The sequence below is a fragment of the Pantherophis guttatus genome, chromosome 1 (genome assembly GCF_059756535.1).
Source record: "Pantherophis guttatus breed Tessera chromosome 1, ASM5975653v1, whole genome shotgun sequence".
NCBI lineage: Eukaryota > Metazoa > Chordata > Lepidosauria > Squamata > Colubridae > Pantherophis > Pantherophis guttatus.
In genome coordinates this window covers 347032817-347052529 of record NC_142063.1, presented here as the reverse complement: position 1 = coordinate 347052529, position 19713 = coordinate 347032817, and the positions used below count along the sequence as shown (strand labels likewise).

Here is a 19713-nt window from a genome sequence, read left to right as displayed (position 1 = left end):
GCCGGAGCTGAACTCGCGTGCCCACTGATATGGCTACGCGTGCCACCTGTGGCACCTGTGCCATAGGTTCGCCATCACGGATATAAGGTCACCTGCTTGAGTAGAGGGCTGGACTAGAAGACCTCCAAGGTCCCTTCCAACTCTATTCTGAATTGAAACCTATTCTCCAAGGGAGAACAAGAAGCAATGGATGGAAATTAATGAAGGAGAGAAGCAACTTAGAACTAAGGAGAAATCCTAGGGAACAGCCTGCCACCAGAGGCTGTACGGGTGCTCCATCATTGGAGGCTTTTTAAGAAGAGACTTGACAGTCACTTATCTGGAATGGTGTGGGGCCTCCTGCTTGAGCAGGGGGTTGGACTAGAAGACCTCTGAGGTCCCTACCAATTCTGTTTTTCTGTTGTTTGTGTCCTAATGTGGTACTTTTTCACACTAAATCACAGTCCTTCATGCCGTGCGCTCACCATTACAGATAGTCAAGGACCACAACTGTGCCCCAAATTCCTGTTGCTAAGTGAGGCATTTGTTAAATGAGTTTCGCCCCATTTTACGGCCTTTCTTGCCATGGTTGTTAAGTGAATCACGGCAGTGGTTAAGTTAGTAACCCAGTTGTTAAGTGAATCCGCCTTCCCCCGTTGACTTGGCTGCTCAGAAGGTCGCAAAAAGGGATCACTTGACCCCGGGACATTGCAAGCGTCATAAGTATGAGTCCATCCCCAAGCATCTGAATTTTAATCGCGCTACCATGGGGATGCTGCAACGGTCGTAAGTGAGAAAAACGGTCCTAAGTCTTACCTTTTTTCAGCGCCGTCACAATTTCAAATGGCCACTAAATGAGCTATGGTTAAGTTGAGGACTATTGTAGTCCTCGATTTAAGACCATAGCCAGGACCGGTGTCATTTTCAAGTGCCATTGTAACTTGTTTCAACGAACGGTTGTAAGTTGAGGACTCCCTGCAGCAGGTTTCCTAGGATTGGGGGTGCCCTATTTTGGATATTATAAGTAGAGCGTTGCATCCAGATTTCCACTGCTTCTGCAGCCATAACCCTTAATGAATTTATTGATTGATTGATTGATTGATTGATTGATTGATTGATTGGTTCGATTTATATGCTGCCCTTTTCCGGAGACTCGGGGCAGCTTACAATGTGTTAAGCAATATCCTTCATACTTTTTATATATACTGTACCTGCTTAGTAGGGCTTTCGGGCCCCCCCAAGCGGTGTTCTTTTTTATACAAAGTCAGCTTATTGGCCCCACAATCCGGGTCCTCATTTTACATACCTCGGAAGGATGGAAGGCTGAGTCAACCTTGAGCCTGGCGAGATTTGAACTTACAGTAATTGCAGACAGCTGGTGTTATTTAACAGCGCTTTAGTCTGCTGTGCCACCAAGGCTCTAAGTTGTCCCAAAAGGTGCTTATTTTATTTTATTTTATTTTATTTTATTTTATTTTATTTTATTTTATTTTATTTTATTTTATTATTTTATTTTATTTTATTTTATTTTATTTTATTATTTTATTTTATTTTATTTTATTTTATTTATTTTATTATTTTATTTTATTTTATTTTATTTTATTTTATTTTATTTTATTTTATTTTATTTTATTTTATTAAATTTCTATACCGCCCTTCTCCCGAAGGGCTCAGGGCGGTGAACAGCCACAAGATAAAACACATAAATACAAAAATTTAAAATAAATTTTCAGGAGGCAACTGGACTTTCTGGTTTTTGTTTTTTTTTTCTTTTGAAGATGTTTCACTTCTCATCCAAGAAGCTTCTTCGGCTCTGACCGGATGGTGGGCGAATGGAAGGATTGATACTCCTTGCAGACAAAGCTGGTCATTTGCATCCTTTGAGAGGGTCTTTGAGGCCGCTTGGAGGTTTGTCTGTCCTCAGGGTCACCTGAGTTGTGTACCTGTAAGTCTGCAATTTTTTCCTCTGGAAATCTATTCCTACGGATTGGATTTCCAGAGGATTCAGGTGTGGGAGTAGGAATGGATTTCCAGAGGATTTCCAGAGACTACAGGAAGCATTTGCACCACTCAGGTGACCCTGAGGACACAGAGAAACCCCCAAGTGGCCTCAAAGACCCTCTAAAACAGTGTTTCTCAACCTTGGTAGCTTGAAGATGGGTGGACTTCAACTCCCAGAATCCCCCAGCCAGCAGCGCTGGCTGGGGGATTCTGGGAGTTGAAGTCCACCCATCTTCAAGCTTCCAAGGTTGAGAAACACTGCTCTAAAAGGATGCAAATGAGCAGCTGTCTGCAAGGAGTATCAATCCTTTCCTTCCCCACCATTTGGTCAGAGCCGAAGAAGCTTCTTGGATGAGAAGGGAAACGTCTTCAAAGAAAAAAAACCAGAAAACACAGTTGCCCCTTGGGAAAAAAGCATCTCCGTGACCTGGACGACGGAGAATCTCTACCGACCTTCCTGAGTTATTAACCCACCTTAATTTTCTTTCCTGACAGTCTTCGATCAGCGAGAGCCTCCAGAAGGAATCCCTAAAAAAGCAAGCCATGAAACAAGTAAGTGGACGTGGTTATTTTGCGCCTCTGGTGCCCCTGTGCCTGGATAACGATGGTCCTCGACTTTACGACCGCAGTCGGGGTCTGTATTGTCCGTTGCTAAGTGAAGAAGGATGTTAAGGGAGTCGCGCCCGACCGTTAAGATGATTTTTTTTGTGTGGCTGCGACTGTTCGGCGAATCGCAGTGGTCGTTAAATGAATCACCTGGTCATTAAGTGAATCCCACATGAATTTGCTTGTGGGAAGGTCGCAAATGGTGAGGACGTTGCTGCCACCATTATAAATTCATGCCGGCTGCCAAGCAGTTTAATTTTAATCACACTTTATTCATCACGGACTTAACTTCCAGCAGTCACTTAACGGACGGTTGTAAGTCGAGGACTAGCCGTATCCCTTCTGTTTTACTGTACAGTCGGGGTACACAGCAGGGGACCCCCGTAAGGCAAGAGGCATTCTGGGTGAGACCCAAAACCGGCTTGGTTCAGCATTTCCTTCTCGCAGGCAGGGTCAAAAAAGTCAAGATGGCCACCTTCGGCTTTTGGGGATCTTCCTTCCTCTGTGGATACTCCTTGGAGTAACTGAGCTGGTTCTCTTTCCAGCAGGAGACGTCTGCCTTGAATCCTGAAGACTAGTAACCCTTCTGGAGGTAGTCCTCAAATCACGGCCATAATTCGAGCCCAAAATTTATGTCGCTAAGTGAGACCGTTGCGAAGTGATTTTTTTGGGGGGGGTGTCCCGTTTTACAAGCAATCTTGCCACTGCTGTTAAGTGAATCCCTGAAGTTGTTAAGTTAGTAACCTGGTCGTTAAAGTGAATCTGGACTCCGCATCGACTTTTCTTGTCAGAGGGTCACCAGAGGGGATTTCCTGACCCCCCCAGGACATTCACTACGACCGTCATAAATACGAGTCCGTTGCCAAGACTCTGAATTTTGGTCACGTAAAGGTGGGGATGCTGCAGCGGTCGTAAGTGTGAAAAGGGGGTCCTACGTCATTTTTTTTCAGTGCCGCTGTAACTTCAAACGGTCACTAAATGAACGGTCGTAAGTCGAGGACCACCTGTGCTCTGATCTGGGTGAACTGGGTGATAAACGAAATTATTTCAACTAATTTTTGAAAGCATGTTTCAACATGGCTTCATGCACGGCTGGCTGGGGAATAACGGAATAAGAGAGTTGGAAGGAACCCTGGAGGTCATCTAGCCCAACCCTCACCTCCCACCCAAGCAGCAGACCCTACACCATTCCTGACAGAGGGCAGCCCAGTCGCACCTTGAAAGCCTCCAGGGATGAAGCTCCCACAACTTCCAAAGGCAACTTCTGTTCCATGGATTGTTCTTCACTGTCAGAAAACTTCTCCTTATTTCCAGGTTGAATCTCTCCTTGTTCAGTTTCCATCCATTGTTCCTTGTCTGGCCTTTGGGTGCCTTGGAGAATAGCCTGACCCCCTTCCTCCTCTCTGGGGCAGCCCCTCCAATATTGGAAGATGCTCTCCTGTCTCCCCTGGTCCTTCTCTTCACCAGACTAGCCATGATGCCCACTTCCTGCAACCGTTCTTCTTCATATGTTTGAGCCTCCAGTCCCCTCATCATCCTGGTTGCTCTTCTCTGCACTCTTTCCAGAGTCTCAACATCTTTTTTACAGAATGACAGAGTTGGAAGGGATCTTGTAGGTCATCTAGTCCAACCCCACCCACCCACCCAAGCAAGAGACCCTACTACACCATTTCTGGCCAATGGCAGTCCATTGTTCTTGAAAGCCTCCAGTGATGAAACTCCCACAACTTCTGAAGGCAACTTCTGTTCCATGGGTTGATTGTTTTCACCGTCAGAAAAATTCTCCTTATTTCCAGGTTGAATCTCTCCTTGTTCAGTTTCCATCCTTTACTCCTTGTCTGGCCTTCAGGTGCTTTGGAAAAATAGCTTGACCCCCTTCCTCCTCTCTCTGGCAGCCCCTCCAATATTGGAAGATGCTGTCCTGTCTCCCCTGGTCCTTCTCTTCACTAGACCAGCCAGGCCCAGTTCCTGCAACCGTTCATCACGTTTTAGCCTCCAGTCCCCTCATCATCTTTCTTGTTCTTCTCTGCACTTTTTCTAGAGTCTCCACATCCTTTTTATAGTGTGGGGACCAAAACTGGATGCAGTACTCTAGGTGGGGCCTTACTAAGGCTTTATAGAGTGGTATTAGTACCTCCCTTGATCTAGATTGTATCTCTCTGTTCATGCAATTTAGGATTGCATGGGCTTTTTTGGCTGCCGCCACACACGGCTGGCTCATATTTAGTTGGTTGTCTACTAAGACTCCAAGATCCCTCTCACAGTCACTGCTATTAAGCCTGGTTTCACCCAGTTTATACATGTACTTTTGGTTTTTCTTGCTTAAGTGTAAGTAAGTAAAGCAAGACTTTACTTTTCTCTACACTGAATTTCATTTTGTTACAGTCGTGCCCAAAATTGTGGAAACCTTTTGGGAAAAGTGTATTTTTGAGGTTTGATGGCTAATAACACCACTTTTTTTTTTTTTTGGAGTTTCAAGATAATCCTATTCCACTGCTGGAATGGCCTGGGAATAGCCCAGACCTTCTTAACCCAATTGGAAATCTATGGATTTTCCAACTAAAGAAACTTGTTAGTCAGAAGCGACCCAGCAATAAAACCCAGTTAATAGAAGCCATCATTCCATCTCGGTTTCACATTAGAAAAGCTGCAGAACTCAAAGACTTGGTTCCCTCCATGGGAAGACGTTGTAAGGCCGTCATTCATGCTAAAAGTTACCCAACGAAGGATTAACTGACATGGGGATCATTTTTGTACATCTCATTTTCTCTACGTGTTTCACTTTTCTTCTTTATGCTACAACTGCTATTCTCATAGCACATCCTTCATAAAAGTTATGGCATTACATTCTTGATTAAATTACCTTTCCACGGATATATAATTTTATGGTACTACTCCCAAAACAAAGGAGTGTTATTAGCTAGTTTTAGAAAATATACTTTTCCCAAAAGGTTTCCACAATTTTGGCTACTGCTGTAGATCGGGCCCAGGGTTCAAGTCTGTCAAGATCCATCTGGGAATTCTGGGAGTTGAAGTCCCCCAAGGTTGGACCCCATTAGTTTAAAGTAAACCAATGTTTCAAGATTAATGGGAGCGTTTACTCCTATTTCTCCTTTCATCACAGCCCTTTTTTATGACTTAAGAACTTATCAGTCAGCCAAATGTGTAAATAGGCAGAATGTGAATTCATTATCGGACTATTTCACATGATTTATGGTCCAAGGTTTTACACAATCGTCCTTCTTGGCACCGGATCTGGAACTGGCTGTCTTAACTCCGTAAAATATATATATATATATACATAATAATACATTTTTAGTTTCCATGACTTTCTTTGTTTGACGGATGGTTCTACTTTTATACACGTCTGTTTTTCCCCTTGGCTTCTTTTGGCAGTGCCCGAGTTGTTACGGGAGAAATAAGCTTTGGGAAGTTACGGATTGCCATGGATCCTCCTCGCAGTTTACACCACATTGCAAAAGGCAGAGACTTAATTTAGCAGCCGGCTGAAGAGAGGAAAATACTTTCTAGGATAGCCAGAGAAGCCAGTCTCTTCCCCTGCCTGAATTTCGTGGTGCAAAATACAATATGAAAAAAAAGACAGGGGTACTAAAAACACAGGAAGTCCTCCACTTACGACCACAGCTGAGCCCCAAACATTTCCATCACTAAGCGAGACATGTATTAAGTGAGTTTTGCCCCCTTTTAGAACCTTTCTTGCCCCGGTTGCTAAGTGAATCATTCCAGTGGTTAAGTCAGTCACACAGTTGTTAAGTGAATCCAGCTTCTCCCCATGGACTTGGCGTGTCAAAAGGTCGCAAAAGGGGATCACGTGACCCCAGGGACACTGCGCCCGTCATAAATAGGAGTCATCCAAATTTTGATCGCCATGGGGATGCTGCAACGGTCGTAAGTGTGAAAACCGGTCCTAAGTCCCTTTTTTTCACTGCCGTCGTAACTTTGAATGGTCACTAAATGAACTGTTGTAAGTCGAGGACTACCTGTATTGGAAGGCTAAAAATATAGGAAAGCGCTGTAAAAAGTGGCGTTTGCTTGCAGCTAAGTTACTCAGTACAGTTCAGTCCTCGCCTTACAACCAGATTCGAGACCACAATTTTCGGTTGTTAAGGGGGTCATGTCTGATGTTACAATCTTTTTCCCATGGTTGTTAAGCAAATCACTGCACTTACTAAGTGAAGCATACGGTCGTTAAATGAATCCGGGTATATAGTGCCATGTAGAAGTACTACTGGTCTATATCTACAGGCAAAACATGGGGAGAAAAAGCAGCTAATTCAGGAGTTAGCAGGAGTTCTGTTTGCAATTTGAGGAGCAGAAGGTGGGCTCCTCCAACCCATAATGCTTTGCAAGATTGCTCGGGGTCTTACGAAAGGCTACGGTTTCAATGTCTGAGATCATGTTTTATTTACTTATTCCATGGATTACATTATATGCCACCCACCTCACCTTATGAAACGCTGCATTTTCACTGCCTTGAGATCATACTTTATTCATTTTATTTATTTCGTTAAATTTATACGGCGCCCATCTCACCCCTTGTAAAATGCTGTGATTTCGTTGTCTTGAGATATTGATTACATTATCTGCCACATATCTCACCTTATAAAATGCTGTTTTTAATGTCTGAGATTATATTTGTCTGTCTCTCTGTATCTATCTATGTCTCTGTCTGCCTGTCCATCCGTCTATCTATCTACCTACCTACCTACCTACCTACCTATCAGTATCTATGTATCTGTATCTATCTATCTATCTATCTATCTATCTATCTATCTATCTATCTATCTATCTATCTATCATCTATCCATCCATCCATCCATCCATCCATCTATCTACCAGTATCTATGTATCTGTATCTGTCTGTCTGTCTGTCTGTCTGTCTATCTATCTATCTATCTATCTATCTATCTATCTATCTATCTATCTATCTATCATCTATCCATCCATCCATCCATCCATCCATCTATCTACCAGTATCTATGTATCTGTATCTATCTATCTATCTATCTATCTATCTATCTATCTATCTATCTATCTATCATCTATCCATCCATCCATCCATCCATCCATCTATCTACCAGTATCTATGTATCTGTATCTGTCTGTCTGTCTGTCTGTCTGTCTATCTATCTATCTATCTATCTATCTATCTATCTATCTATCTATCTATCATCTATCTATCATCTATCTATCTATCTATCTATCTATCTATCTATCTATCTATCTATCTATCTAATCAATCTACCTACCTACCTGTATCTATGTATCTATCTATCTATCCATCCATCTATCTATCTACCAGTATCTCTGTATCTATACCTATCTATCTATCTGTCTGTCTATCTATCTATCTATCTATCTATCTATCTATCTATCTATCTATCTACCTACCTACCTACCTACCTACCTACCTACCTACCTACCTACCTATCTACCTACCTGTATCTATCCATCCATCCATCCATCCATCCACTTACCTTCCTCTATCTATCTATCTATCTATCTATCTATCTATCTATCTATCTGTAACAGAGTTGGAAGGGACCTTGGAAGTCATCTAGTCCAACCCCCTGCTCACGCAGGAGACCTGTACTAGGGATTCGAACCGCCAAACTGCCAACCTTTCTGATCGACAAGCTCAGTGTCTTAGCCACTGAGCCACCTAGTCAGGCTCTATCTATCGATCGATCGTCTATCTGTTTATCTATCTATCTATCTATCTATCTATCTATCTATCTATCTATCTTCTATCTGTCTGTCTGCCTGTCTACCATCTGTCTGTCTATGCCATCCATGTCCTCTTATAAAATGCTGCTTTTTCAATGTCTTGAGCTCATATTTATTTTTATTTTATTTTTATTTTTTTAATTTGATTTATATGCCGCCCTTCTCCGGAGACTCAGGACGGCTTACAATGCGCTAAGCAATAGCCTTCATCCTTTTGTATATTTATACAAAGTCAGCTTATTGCCCCCACAAACCGGGTCCTCATTTAACCTACCTTAGAAAGGATGGAAGGCTGAGTCAACCTTGAGCCTTGGAGAGATTCGAACCAGCAGTAAATTGCAGGCAGCTGTGTTAATAACAGGGTGCTTTAAACCACTGTAGTACCAAGGCTCTTATTTATTTTCTTCTCCATTAAATTTATTAAATTGACATGCCCCCCCAGCCCCCCCCCGGCCACCTCCCTATCGAGAGACCCCGGCCGTCTGTGTTTTAGACCTGCCTACTAGAAGACACTAATGAGCCCACCCCACCCCCTGTTCTCCTCCCCTGCTTTGCTCCGAAGACCAAGCTGGAGATCCAGAGGGCCCTGGCCGAAGACTCCACCGTCTACGAATACGACACCATTTACGAGGACATCCAGCAGAAGAAGGCGGAGACCCAGGCCAGCTCGCTTGCGGAAAAAGCCGAGAAAAAGGTCCGTACCTGGCCAGAGTGGGGGGAACCCTGCCTGGCCTTGGTCCCTCTGGGCCCAGCGCTTGGGGAGCAGAGAGCCACATCTGGGGCTGGAGGGGTGTGTGTGAGAAAGCAGAGGGGGGCAGAAAAGGGTGGTACGGGTATCCTCAATCATCATGGAGGCCAACATTTCTGCTGCCAATTTTTCTTAAGTGAACTCCCCCCCCCTGTTTTACGACATTTCTTGCCGTATTCGTTAAGCGAATCACTGCGGTGGGCAGAAATTAGCCTGTAATACAGGCAGACCCTTGACTTATGACGGCAACGGAGTCCAAAAGTGAAACATCCGTTAAGGAAAATTTTGCCCCATCTTAGGTTTCTTGCTACAGTCGTTAAATGAATTGCTGCGGTTGTTAAATTAGTCACAACAGTTGTTCAGTGAATCCAGCTCTTCCCCCCCCCCATTGACTTGGCTGGTCGCAAAAGGGGGTCATGTGACCCTGGAAATGCTGCAATGGTCATAAGTGTGAAAAACGGACATAAGTCACTTTTTTGGAGTGCCATTGTAACTTTGAACAGTCCCTCGTAAATCGAGGACTACCAGTAATAAGGGTCCTGAGCAACCTGTAAAGCAGTGTTTCTCAACCTTGGAAGCTTGAAGATTGGTGGACTTCAACTCCCAGAATCCCCCACCCAGGTGACTTTGGGCCAATCACCAGGAGAGGGTGAGTTCTAGTCCCGCCTTAGGCATGAAAGCCAGCTGGGTGACTTTGGGCCAATCACCAGGAGAGGGTGAGTTCTAGTCCCGCCTTAGGCATGAAAGCCAGCTGGGTGACTTTGGCCCAATCACCAGGAGACGGGGAGTTCTAGTCCCGCCTTAGGCATGAAAGCCAGCTGGGTGACTTTGGCCCAATCACCAGGAGACGGGGAGTTTTAGTCCCGCCTTAGGCATGAAAGCTAACTGGGTGACTTTGGGCCAATCACCAGGAGACAGTGAGTTCTAGTCCCGCCTTAGCCATGAAAGCCAGCTGGGTGACTTTGGCCCAATCACCAGGAGAGGGTGAGTTCTAGTCCCGCCTTAGGCATGAAAGCTAACTGGGTGACTTTGGGCCAATCACCAGGAGACAGTGAGTTCTAGTCCCGCCTTAGCCATGAAAGCCAGCTGGGTGACTTTGGCCCAATCACCAGGAGAGGGTGAGTTCTAGTCCCGCCTTAGGCATGAAAGCTAACTGGGTGACTTTGGCCCAATCACCAGGAGACGGGGAGTTCTAGTCCCGCCTTAGGCTTGAAAACCAGCTGGGTGTCTTTAGGCCAATCACCAGAAGACAGTGAGTTCTAGTCCCGCCTTAGGCATGAAAGCCAGCTGGGTGATTGGAGCCAATCCCCCTCTCCCTCATCCCATCCCACCTCACAGGGTTGTTGTAGGGAAAAGAGGAAGGTGGGCTGGATACGTTCACCTCTTTTAGTTACTCGTCCAAATCATCCATCCTAAAAAAAAGCAACCAATCCCGCTTTGGCCCCCTTCCTCTTCCTCCCTTCCAGCCCAAATACATCCAGAACATCCTGCAGGCGGCTGAGCTGCGGAAGAAGGAGCAGGAGCGCCGGATGGAGAAGAAGATCCAGAAGGAGCGCGAGGCCGAAGGGGACGCCTTCCAGGACAAGGAGGCCTTCGTGACCTCCGCCTACAAGAAGAAGCTGCAGGAGAGGGCCGAAGAGGAGGAGAGGGAGAAGAAGGAGGCCGCCATTGAAGGTGAGCGGGCGGGGTGGGGGGCTCTCCCATCGGGGGGGTGTAGGGGGGGTGTCCAGCTGCAGACCCCCCGGGGGCCAAAGCAAGAATCATCTTGCAGGACATGGCAGCCGCTCAAATGCCAGGCAGTCCTCGAGTTATGACCATAAGCAAACCTGGCAGTTAGTCCTCAACTTACAACCATTGCCGAGCCTGGCAATTAGTCCTCGAGTTACGACCATAATGGACTCGATTGCTGCAAGTCCTCTACCTACGACCATAAGCCTGTCAGTTGCTGGTAGTCCTTGATATAACGACCATAATCGAGCCTGACAAATACTGCTAGTGCTCAACTTATGACCATCATCGAGCCTGGCAGTGACTGGTAGTCCTTGACTTAACGACCATAACGGAGTTCAAACTTTCCGCTTGCGACGCAAGGCAGCTAAGTGAGTTTTGCTGCGTTTTACAGCCTTTCTTGCCACCGTCGTTAAGTGAATCACTACAGTTACGTTAGACGCACGGTTGTTAAGTGAATCCAGCTTCCCCCCATTGACTTGGCTTGTCGGAAGGGACTCTGGGACACCGCAATTGTCATAAATAGGAGTCAATAGCCAAGCGTTTGAATTTTGATCCTGTGACAGTGGGGATGCCGCATCTGTCATTAAGTGTGAAAAACGGGCGTAAGTCACTTTTTTTCCATGACGTAACTTCAAATGGCCACTAAAGGGATGCTTGTACGTCGAGAACTAGCTGTATTTTTATACAGCTTTTAATTTTTTTTAAATTCGATGGTATGGGCAAGTAGAGACGATCAAGACTTCGTAATACATTAATACATTACTTTACATTTCATTATTATTCAAATTTATTTGCCGCCCGTCTTGCTTTAATTTCACCATTAGGTAGCATTGCTTAATGGGTCCAACAGATTAACAAGAGCTGGAAGGGGCCTCGGAGGTCATCTAGTCCAACCCCCCACCCAAACAGGAGACCCTACACCGTTTCTGACAGAGGGCAGTCCAGTCTCTTCTTGGAAGCCTCCAGGGATGAAGCTCCCACAACTTCTAAATTTTTTTTATTTTTATTTCTCATAAACACATTTACGTGTACAGTCATTTCCATCATTTTTCATTCATCTTTTCTTTTAACTTTCATTTTTCATTTTTACTTTTTCGGGACTGCTCTTTTACCCTTTACCTTTACTCCAACCTTTCTTCTTCTCCTCCCCTTCTCTTCCTTCCTCTCTCTTCTCCTACTTCCTTCGTTCTTCCTCTCCTTCTCTTTCCTACTTCCCCTTCTCTTCCCCCATTCCTCTCTTCTTCCCCCCTTCTAACCTTCTCCTCTGCTCCTCTTTCCCCTCCCTTTTCTTCCTCTCCTTTTCCCTTTCTTCTTCTCCTCCCCTTCTCTTCCTTCCTCTTTCTCCTCCTATTTCCTTCGTTCTTTCTCTCCTTCTCTTTCCTACTTCCCCTTCTCTTCCCCCACTCCTCTCTTCTTCCCCCCTTCTAACCTTCTCCTCTGCTCCTCTTTCCCCTCCCTTTTCTTCTTCTCCTTTTCCCTTTTTTTTCTCCTCTCCTTCTCTTCCTTCCTCTCTCTTCTCCTACTTCCTTTGTTCTTTCTCTCCTTCTCTTTCCTACTTCCCCTTCTCTTCCCCCACTCCCCTCTTCTTCCCCCCTTCTAACCTTCTCCTCTGCTCCTCTTTCCCCTCCCTTTTCTTCCTCTCCTTTTCCCTTTCTCCTCTCCTCTCCTCTCCTCTCCTCTCCTCTCCTCTCCCTTCCTCTCTCTCAAGCTCCAACAACTTCCGAAGGCAACTTCTGTTCCATGGGTTGATTGTTCTCACTGTCAGAAAATTTCTCCTTATTTCCAGGTTGAATCTCTCCTTGGCCAGTTTCCATCCATTGTTCCTTGTTTGGCCTTCAGGTGCTTTCGAAAATAGCTTTATTTATTTATTTATTTATTTTAAAATTTGATTTATATGCCGCCCTTCTCCGGAGACTCAGGGCGGCTTACAATGCATTAAGCAACAGCCTTCATACTTTTGTATATTTATACAAAGTCAGCTTATTGCCCCCACAAACTGGGTCCTCAATTTACCTACCTTAGAAAGGATGGAAGGCTGAGTCAACCTTGAGCCTGGCGAGATTCGAACTTACAGTGGTGGTGTTAATCACAGTGCTTTTAGTCTGCTGAGCTTGACCCCCTTCCTCCTCTCTGGGGAAGCCCCTCAAATATTGGAAGATGCTCTCCTGTCTCCCCTGGTCCTTCTCTTCACTAGACTAGCCAGGCCCAGTTCCTGCAACCGTTCATCGTAGGTTTTAGCCTCCGTCCCTGTGGTTTTCCTTCTTTAAGGCGCCCGAGTAAAACCTAACATAAAAATGCATCTCTTTCACTCAGCCTCCCTGGATGTCACCAAACAGAAGGACCTGAGTGGTTTCTACCGGCATCTGCTGAACCAAACCGTGGGGGAGGAGAAGATGCCCCACTGCAGCCTTCGGGGAGCCGGGTAAGTTTGGGCTGGGTGATGTTGGGAATTCTAGCGTCCCCTCGGCCAAGAAGGACTTTAGGGATCCAGAGGGTGGTCTCCATTGGAAATGCAATCGAAATGAACTTTGGGGAAGATGGACAATTAATTTACAGCAGCATTTTTTGGGTGGAGTCCTTGGTGCCCTCTGAGCTGGGTAGGTGGTTTTCTTGCAGACGTTTCCTGACCCAACTAGGTAACGTCATCAATGCTAGAAGCGAGTGGATGAAGAGGAGGAGGAGGGGCATAAGGAGGAAGAGGAGAAGGAGAAGGAAGGAAGTAGTGAAGGGTACTTTCTGAGCTGGGTGGTTTTCTTGCAAACGTTTCATGACCCAACTTGGTAACATCATCAGCGCTAGGAGGAGGACTGTGGAAGCCTTGGTGGTTTCTGAGCTTGGTTTTTTTTTTTTTTCTTCCAAACATTTTATGACCCAACTAGATAACATCATCAGTGCTAGAAGTGGGGAGGAGAAGGAAGACTGTGGGGTCCTTTGGACTCTCTCAGCTTGGTCGTTTTCTTGTAGACGTTTCATGACCCAACTAAGTAACCTCATCAGTGTTAGAAGGTGGTGGAGTTTGCTCACGTTTTTTTTTTTTTTCCTCCTCTGCGTGGAACAATCAAGAGTTTTTCTTCCACGGAAGGTTGTCTTGGTTACAAGGTATATTTTGGGGGGAACTGAATGGCGTAAGCATCTCAGCCAAAAATTCGGGTTCAGTCATTTCCTTTTCTCTGCAGTGGCATCGAATTTTGGAACGTCACCAAGGAACCTCCCAGGTTCACCCTTGGAGAAAACTGGTCCTATATCAGTGACGTTATCATTCTCAATTATAATTTATTTATTTATTTATTTTATTAAATTTGTATACCGCCCTACTCCTGAAGGACTCAGGGCGGTGAACAGCCATAAAATAAAACATATAGATACAAAATTTAAAATAGAAATAAAAACCAATTAAATAAATTTGGCTGAACCATTTTAAAACCCCAATAATTTAAAACCAAATAAAAATTCCCATTTAAAAGAGGAAAATTTAGGTCAGGACTGTCATAATGACATCAGGACTTCTCAAATTACAGTCATAATGGAAACCTGTCCATCATAGTTTCCACGACTTGTTCCGTATCTCAAATCACAGCTCGTCAGCCTTGTTGGTTCCCTTCTCCTGTCGTTTTTTTTTTTTTTTCTTGCTAGTCAGCAACTCGTCCGGCTGGCTGCTGGATGTTGGCTTTTGATCGGGCTTTAAAGAGAAAAGGAAGAACGAAACGGGCTCCCTGCGGATGGAAGTTGGCTCTGCTTTCCCGTGGCAGGCGCCACTCGCTCCGCTGAAGCGTGACCCGAAGTGGAAAGGGTTCAAAAGACGTGGCATGTGCCCTGGGATTCAGAGAAGAGCATTCTGAGATGGTTAGGGGAACGGAGGCTAAAACATACAAAGAACGGTTGCGGGAATTGGAGATAACACAGATTAACAGAGTTGGAAGGGACCTTGTAGGTCATCTAGTCCAACCCCCCACCCAAACAGACTTACACCATTTATGACAGATGGCAATCCAGTCTCTTCTTGGAAGCCTCCAGGGATGAAGCTCCCACAACTTCCGAAGGCAACTTCTGTTCTGTTGGTTGATGATTCTCACTGTCAGAAAATTCCTCCTTATTTCCAGGTTGAATCTCTCCTTGGTCAGTTTCCATCCATTGTTCCTTGTCTGGCCTTCTGGTGGAAAATAGCTTGACCCCCTTCCTCCTCTCTGGGGCAGCCCCTCAAATATTGGAAGATGCTCTCCTGTCTCCCCTGGTCCTTCTCTTCCCTAGATCAGCCATGTCTTCTGTCCATCTATGGTTCATTCAGATGTATTTCTTTCTTTCTTTCTTTCTTTCTTTCTTTCTTTCTTTCTTTCTTTCTTTCTTTCTTTCTTTCTCTCACTCTCTCTTTCTTTCCCTCCCTTCCACCTTCCTTCCCTCCCTCCCTCCCTCCCTCCCTCCTTCCTTCCTTCCTTCCTTTTGCTTTGGAAAAGAGCCTGACCCCCTTCCTCCCCTCTGGGGCAGCCCCTCAAATATTGGAAGATGCTCTCCTGTCTCCCCTGGTCCTTCTCTTCACTAGACCAGCCATGTCTTCTGTCCATCTATGGTTCATTCAGATGTCTTTCTTTCTTTCTTTTTCTTTCTTTCTTTCTTTCTTTCTTTCTTTCTTTCTTTCTTTCTTTCTTTTTCTTTCTTTCTTTCTCTCACTCTCTCTTTCTTTCCCTCCCTTCCACCTTCCTTCCCTCCCTCCCTCCCTCCCTCCCTCCTTCCTTCCTTCCTTCCTTTTGCTTTGGAAAAGAGCCTGACCCCCTTCCTCCCCTCTGGGGCAGCCCCTCAAATATTGGAAGATGCTCTCCTGTCTCCCCTGGTCCTTCTCTTCCCTAGACTAGCCATGTCTTCTGTCCATCTATGGTTCATTCAGATGTCTTTCTTTCTTTCTTTCTTTTCTTTCTTTCTTTCTTTCTTTCTTTCTTTCTTTCTTTCTTTCTTTCTTTTTCTTTCTTTCTTTCTCTCACTCTCTCTTTCTTTCCCTCCCTTCCACCTTCCTTCCCTCCCTCCCTCCCTCCCTCCCTCCTTCCTTCCTTCCTTCCTTTTGCTTTGGAAAAGAGCCTGACCCCCTTCCTCCCCTCTGGGGCAGCCCCTCAAATATTGGAAGATGCTCTCCTGTCTCCCCTGGTCCTTCTCTTCACTAGACCAGCCATGTCTTCTGTCCATCTATGGTTCATTCAGATGTCTTTCTTTTCTTTCTTTCTTTCTTTCTTTCTTTCTTTCTTTCTTTCTTTCTTTCTTTCTTTCTTTCTTTCTTTCTTTCTTTCTCTCTCTCTCTCTCTCTCTCTCTCTCTCTCTTTCCCTCCCTTCCACCTTCCTTCCCTCCCTCCCTCCCTCCCTCCCTCCCTCCTTCCTTCCTTTTGCTTTGGAGAATAGCCTGACCCCCTTCCTCCTCTCTGGGGCAGCCCCTCAAATATTGGAAGATGCTCTCCTGTCTCCCCTGGTCCTTCTCTTCAATAGACTAGCCGTGTCTTCTGTCCATCTATGGTTCATTCAGATGTCTTTCTTTTCTTTCTTTCTTTCTTTCTTTCTTTCTTTCTTTCTTTCTTTCTTTCTTTCTTTCTTTCTTTCTTTCTTTCTCTCTCTCTCTCTCTCTCTCTCTCTCTTTCCCTCCCTTCCACCTTCCTTCCCTCCCTCCCTCCCTCCCTCCCTCCCTCCTTCCTTCCTTTTGCTTTGGAGAATAGCCTGACCCCCTTCCTCCTCTCTGGGGCAGCCCCTCAAATATTGGAAGATGCTCTCCTGTCTCCCCTGGTCCTTCTCTTCACTAGACCAGCTCTGGTTGCTCTTCTCTGCACTCTTTCTAGAGTCTCAACATCTTTTTAAAGTGTGGTGACCAAAACTGGATTCAGTACTCTAGGTGTGGCCTTACTAAGGCTTTACAGAGTGGTATTAGTACCTCCCGTGATCTTGATTGTATCCCTCTGTTCATGCAATTTAGGATTGCATTGGCTTTTTTGGCTGCCACCGCACACGGCTGGCTCATATTTAATTGGTTGTCCATTATGACTCTACTTTAAAGTAGATGTCTACTTTAATGAAAAGAAGGATTTTGGGGGGGGGGCATGATAGTAGTCTTCCAATACTTTGAGGGGCTGCCCAAAAGAAGAGGGAGTCAAGCTATTCTTCAAAGCACCTGAGGGCAGGAGAAGAAGCAGCGGATGGAAACTAATCAAGGAGAGAAGCAACTTGGAACTAAGGAGGGATTTCCTGACGGTGGGTGCCACAATATAAAAAAGATGCGGAGACTCTAGAAAGAGTGCAGAGAAGAGCAACGAAGAGGATCAGGGGACTTAAAGGCTAAACATGAAGAACGGTTGCTGAAATTGGGTACGTCTACTTTAGGAGTCTGCAACCTTTAAACACTCAAAAGAGCCATTTGGACCCGTTCCCCACAGAAAAGAAAGCACCGGGAGCCATAAAACCTGGATGGGCGTGGCCAACTCAACGTCACTCCCACCCAGTCACATGAAACGCCCCCCCCACCCACCCCCAAGTCATGCCTACGCAGGTTTTGTGGCTCCCGGTGTTTTCTTTTCTGTGGGAAATGAGTCACTCTCTTTCCACCCCCCTCTCTCTCTCCCTCCCTTCTCCCTCTTCTTCCCTGTCATTTCTTTCTTTCTTTCTTTCTTTCTTTCTTTCTTTCTTTCTTTCTTTCTTTCTTTCTTTCTTTCTTTCTTTCTTTCTTTCTTTCTTTCTTTCTTCCTTCCTTCCTTCCTTCCTTCCTTCCTTCCTTCCTTCCTTCCTTTCTCTCCACCTTCTCTCTCTCATTTGTTTCCCTCTCTTTTCAATCTCCCTCATTCTCTCCCTCCATCATTTTCTCATTTCTCTCTTTTTCTCCCCTTTTCTCTCTCTCCTCGCTCTCTCTCTCTCCACTTTCTCTCTCTCATTTGTTTCCCTCTCTTTTCAATCTCCCTCATTCTCTCCCTCCCTCATTTTCTCATTTCTCTCTTTTTCTCCTCTTTTCTCTCTCTCCTCTCTCTCTCTCTCTCTCCACCTTCTCTCTCTCATTTGTTTCCCTCTCTTTTCAATCTCCCTCATTCTCTCCCTCTATCATTTTCTCATTTCTCTCTCTCTTTCTCCCCTTTTCTCTCTCTCTCTCACGTGTGCCCATGCACAAGCAGGAATACCCTCCAAAGCGAGCAGAGCAGTGCTGCCAGCGGCGTTGATTGAAAAGTATCCTCCAGGCAGCTTTAAATCTCGCACGGGGGACTTTCGCCGCCCGGAGGACGCTTTTCAATCAACGCCACTCAGCTGGAAGGGTAAAGAAGCTCAGGGCAGCGGGAAAAGGGGGCTGGCCCCGCTGAACCTCGCATGCCCACCCCGGAGATCAGGCTCGGAGAAAGCCGGAGCACCCTCGCCAAAGACTCTCGCCCATCAGTTAGACAACCTGCCTGCTCAGCGCGCCTTCCCTGCACTTTGGCCAAGCCCAGCCGCTCGCTTGAGGGTATCCGCGCTTGTGCGCGACCTCCTGATCCCGCAACGGCCGGCCAGGGGGTCGCATGAGGAGGAGGGGGGTCATCTTCGGGGAAGCCACCAGCGTGACTCGTGCTCGCTCCTCAGCTGCGGTCCTGCCCCCCCACCTTTCCGGCGTACCCTCCTCCCGGATCCCATTCCCACCCCGGCATCCCTCGTGTTAGCGAGGTTGGCGTCGGCCACGGCCGGCTTTATTATTATTATTATTATTATTATTATTATTATTATTATTATTATTATTATTATTATTATTATTATTATTATTATTATTATTATTATTATTTATTCAATTTATATACCGCCCTTCTCCTAGTGGACTCAGGGCGGTGCACAGCCAAGGATAAAGGATACGGGCTTGGGCCAGAATCTCGGGGCGGAGAGCAGGTTGCGCAACCAGGTTGGCAGGAAGGGGTCAAAGAGCCACATGCGACTCTGGAGCCACGGGTTACCGACACCCGATCTAGTTTAATGACAAGAGGGACTAGGAGTGACACGATAGCAAGGTTCTAATATTTAGTTTAGTTTAGTTTTAGTTTTATTAAATTTATATAGCGCCCTACTCCCGAAGGACTCAGGGCGGTGAACAGGCACAAAATAAAATACATAAATACAAAAGTTAGAAACAATTCAAAACCAAATTAAATAATTTAGCCCAAGACAATTAAAAAACACCATAATTTAAAACAAATTAAAATTTCAGTTTAAAAAATTAAAAAGAAAGGCGAGAAAATTAGGCCAGGCCGGCTTGCTGGAATAGGAGGGTCTTAGGAGCACGGCGGAAAGTGCGCAGATCCGGGATTTCCCCAAACCTATTCTCCAGATCAACTGAAGGCAGGACCAGAAACTAACCAAGGAGAGAGAAATAACTTCATCAATGCTGGGAGGGAATGGAGTTTGCTCTCTGCTTACGTACAGGAGCTATAGTAACCAACCACCAAGGAGGAAACAACATTTTCACCAACACTGTAGCGGCAAACTACTTGTATACAAAGAGGGAGCAAACCCCACACCAGGGGTGGGTTCTACTTCCCTTTACTACGGGTTTGCAATGGGATCGCTTCTACGCATGCGCAGATCGCCTATGACAACATCCGGGGCGGGGGGCGGAGCCTCCCACTGGTTTTACGACCGGTTCTTGCGAACCAGTCTGAACCGGGGTCAACCCACCACTGCCCCACACTCCCTTCTAGCACTGATGATGTTACCTAGTTGGGTCTAACAACTGTTGCAAGAAAGGTCCTAATATAGGGTGAAACTCATTTAACCACTGTCTCGCTTAGCAACAGAAATTTTGGGCTCAATTATGGTTGTACATCATAGAGCAGTGTTTCTCAACCTTGGAAGCTTGAAGATGGGTGGACTTCAACTCCCAGAATCCCCCAGCCAGCGCTGCTGGCTGGGGGATTCTGGGAGTTGAAGTC

General features: G+C 45.7%; 1 protein-coding gene across 2 annotated transcripts in view; it reads left to right on the top strand.

Annotated features, from left to right (window-relative positions):
- Positions 1–19713, top strand: part of NSRP1 (nuclear speckle splicing regulatory protein 1) — a 42623-nt gene that overhangs the window by 21124 nt on the left and 1786 nt on the right. For both annotated transcript variants that reach the window (XM_060685269.2, XM_060685268.2), the window contains exons 3-6: positions 2476–2532; positions 8897–9028; positions 10549–10756; positions 13127–13235. In XM_060685269.2, the coding sequence (XP_060541252.2) occupies positions 2476–2532; positions 8897–9028; positions 10549–10756; positions 13127–13235 (506 nt within the window). The remainder of the gene's footprint in view (positions 1–2475; positions 2533–8896; positions 9029–10548; positions 10757–13126; positions 13236–19713) is intronic.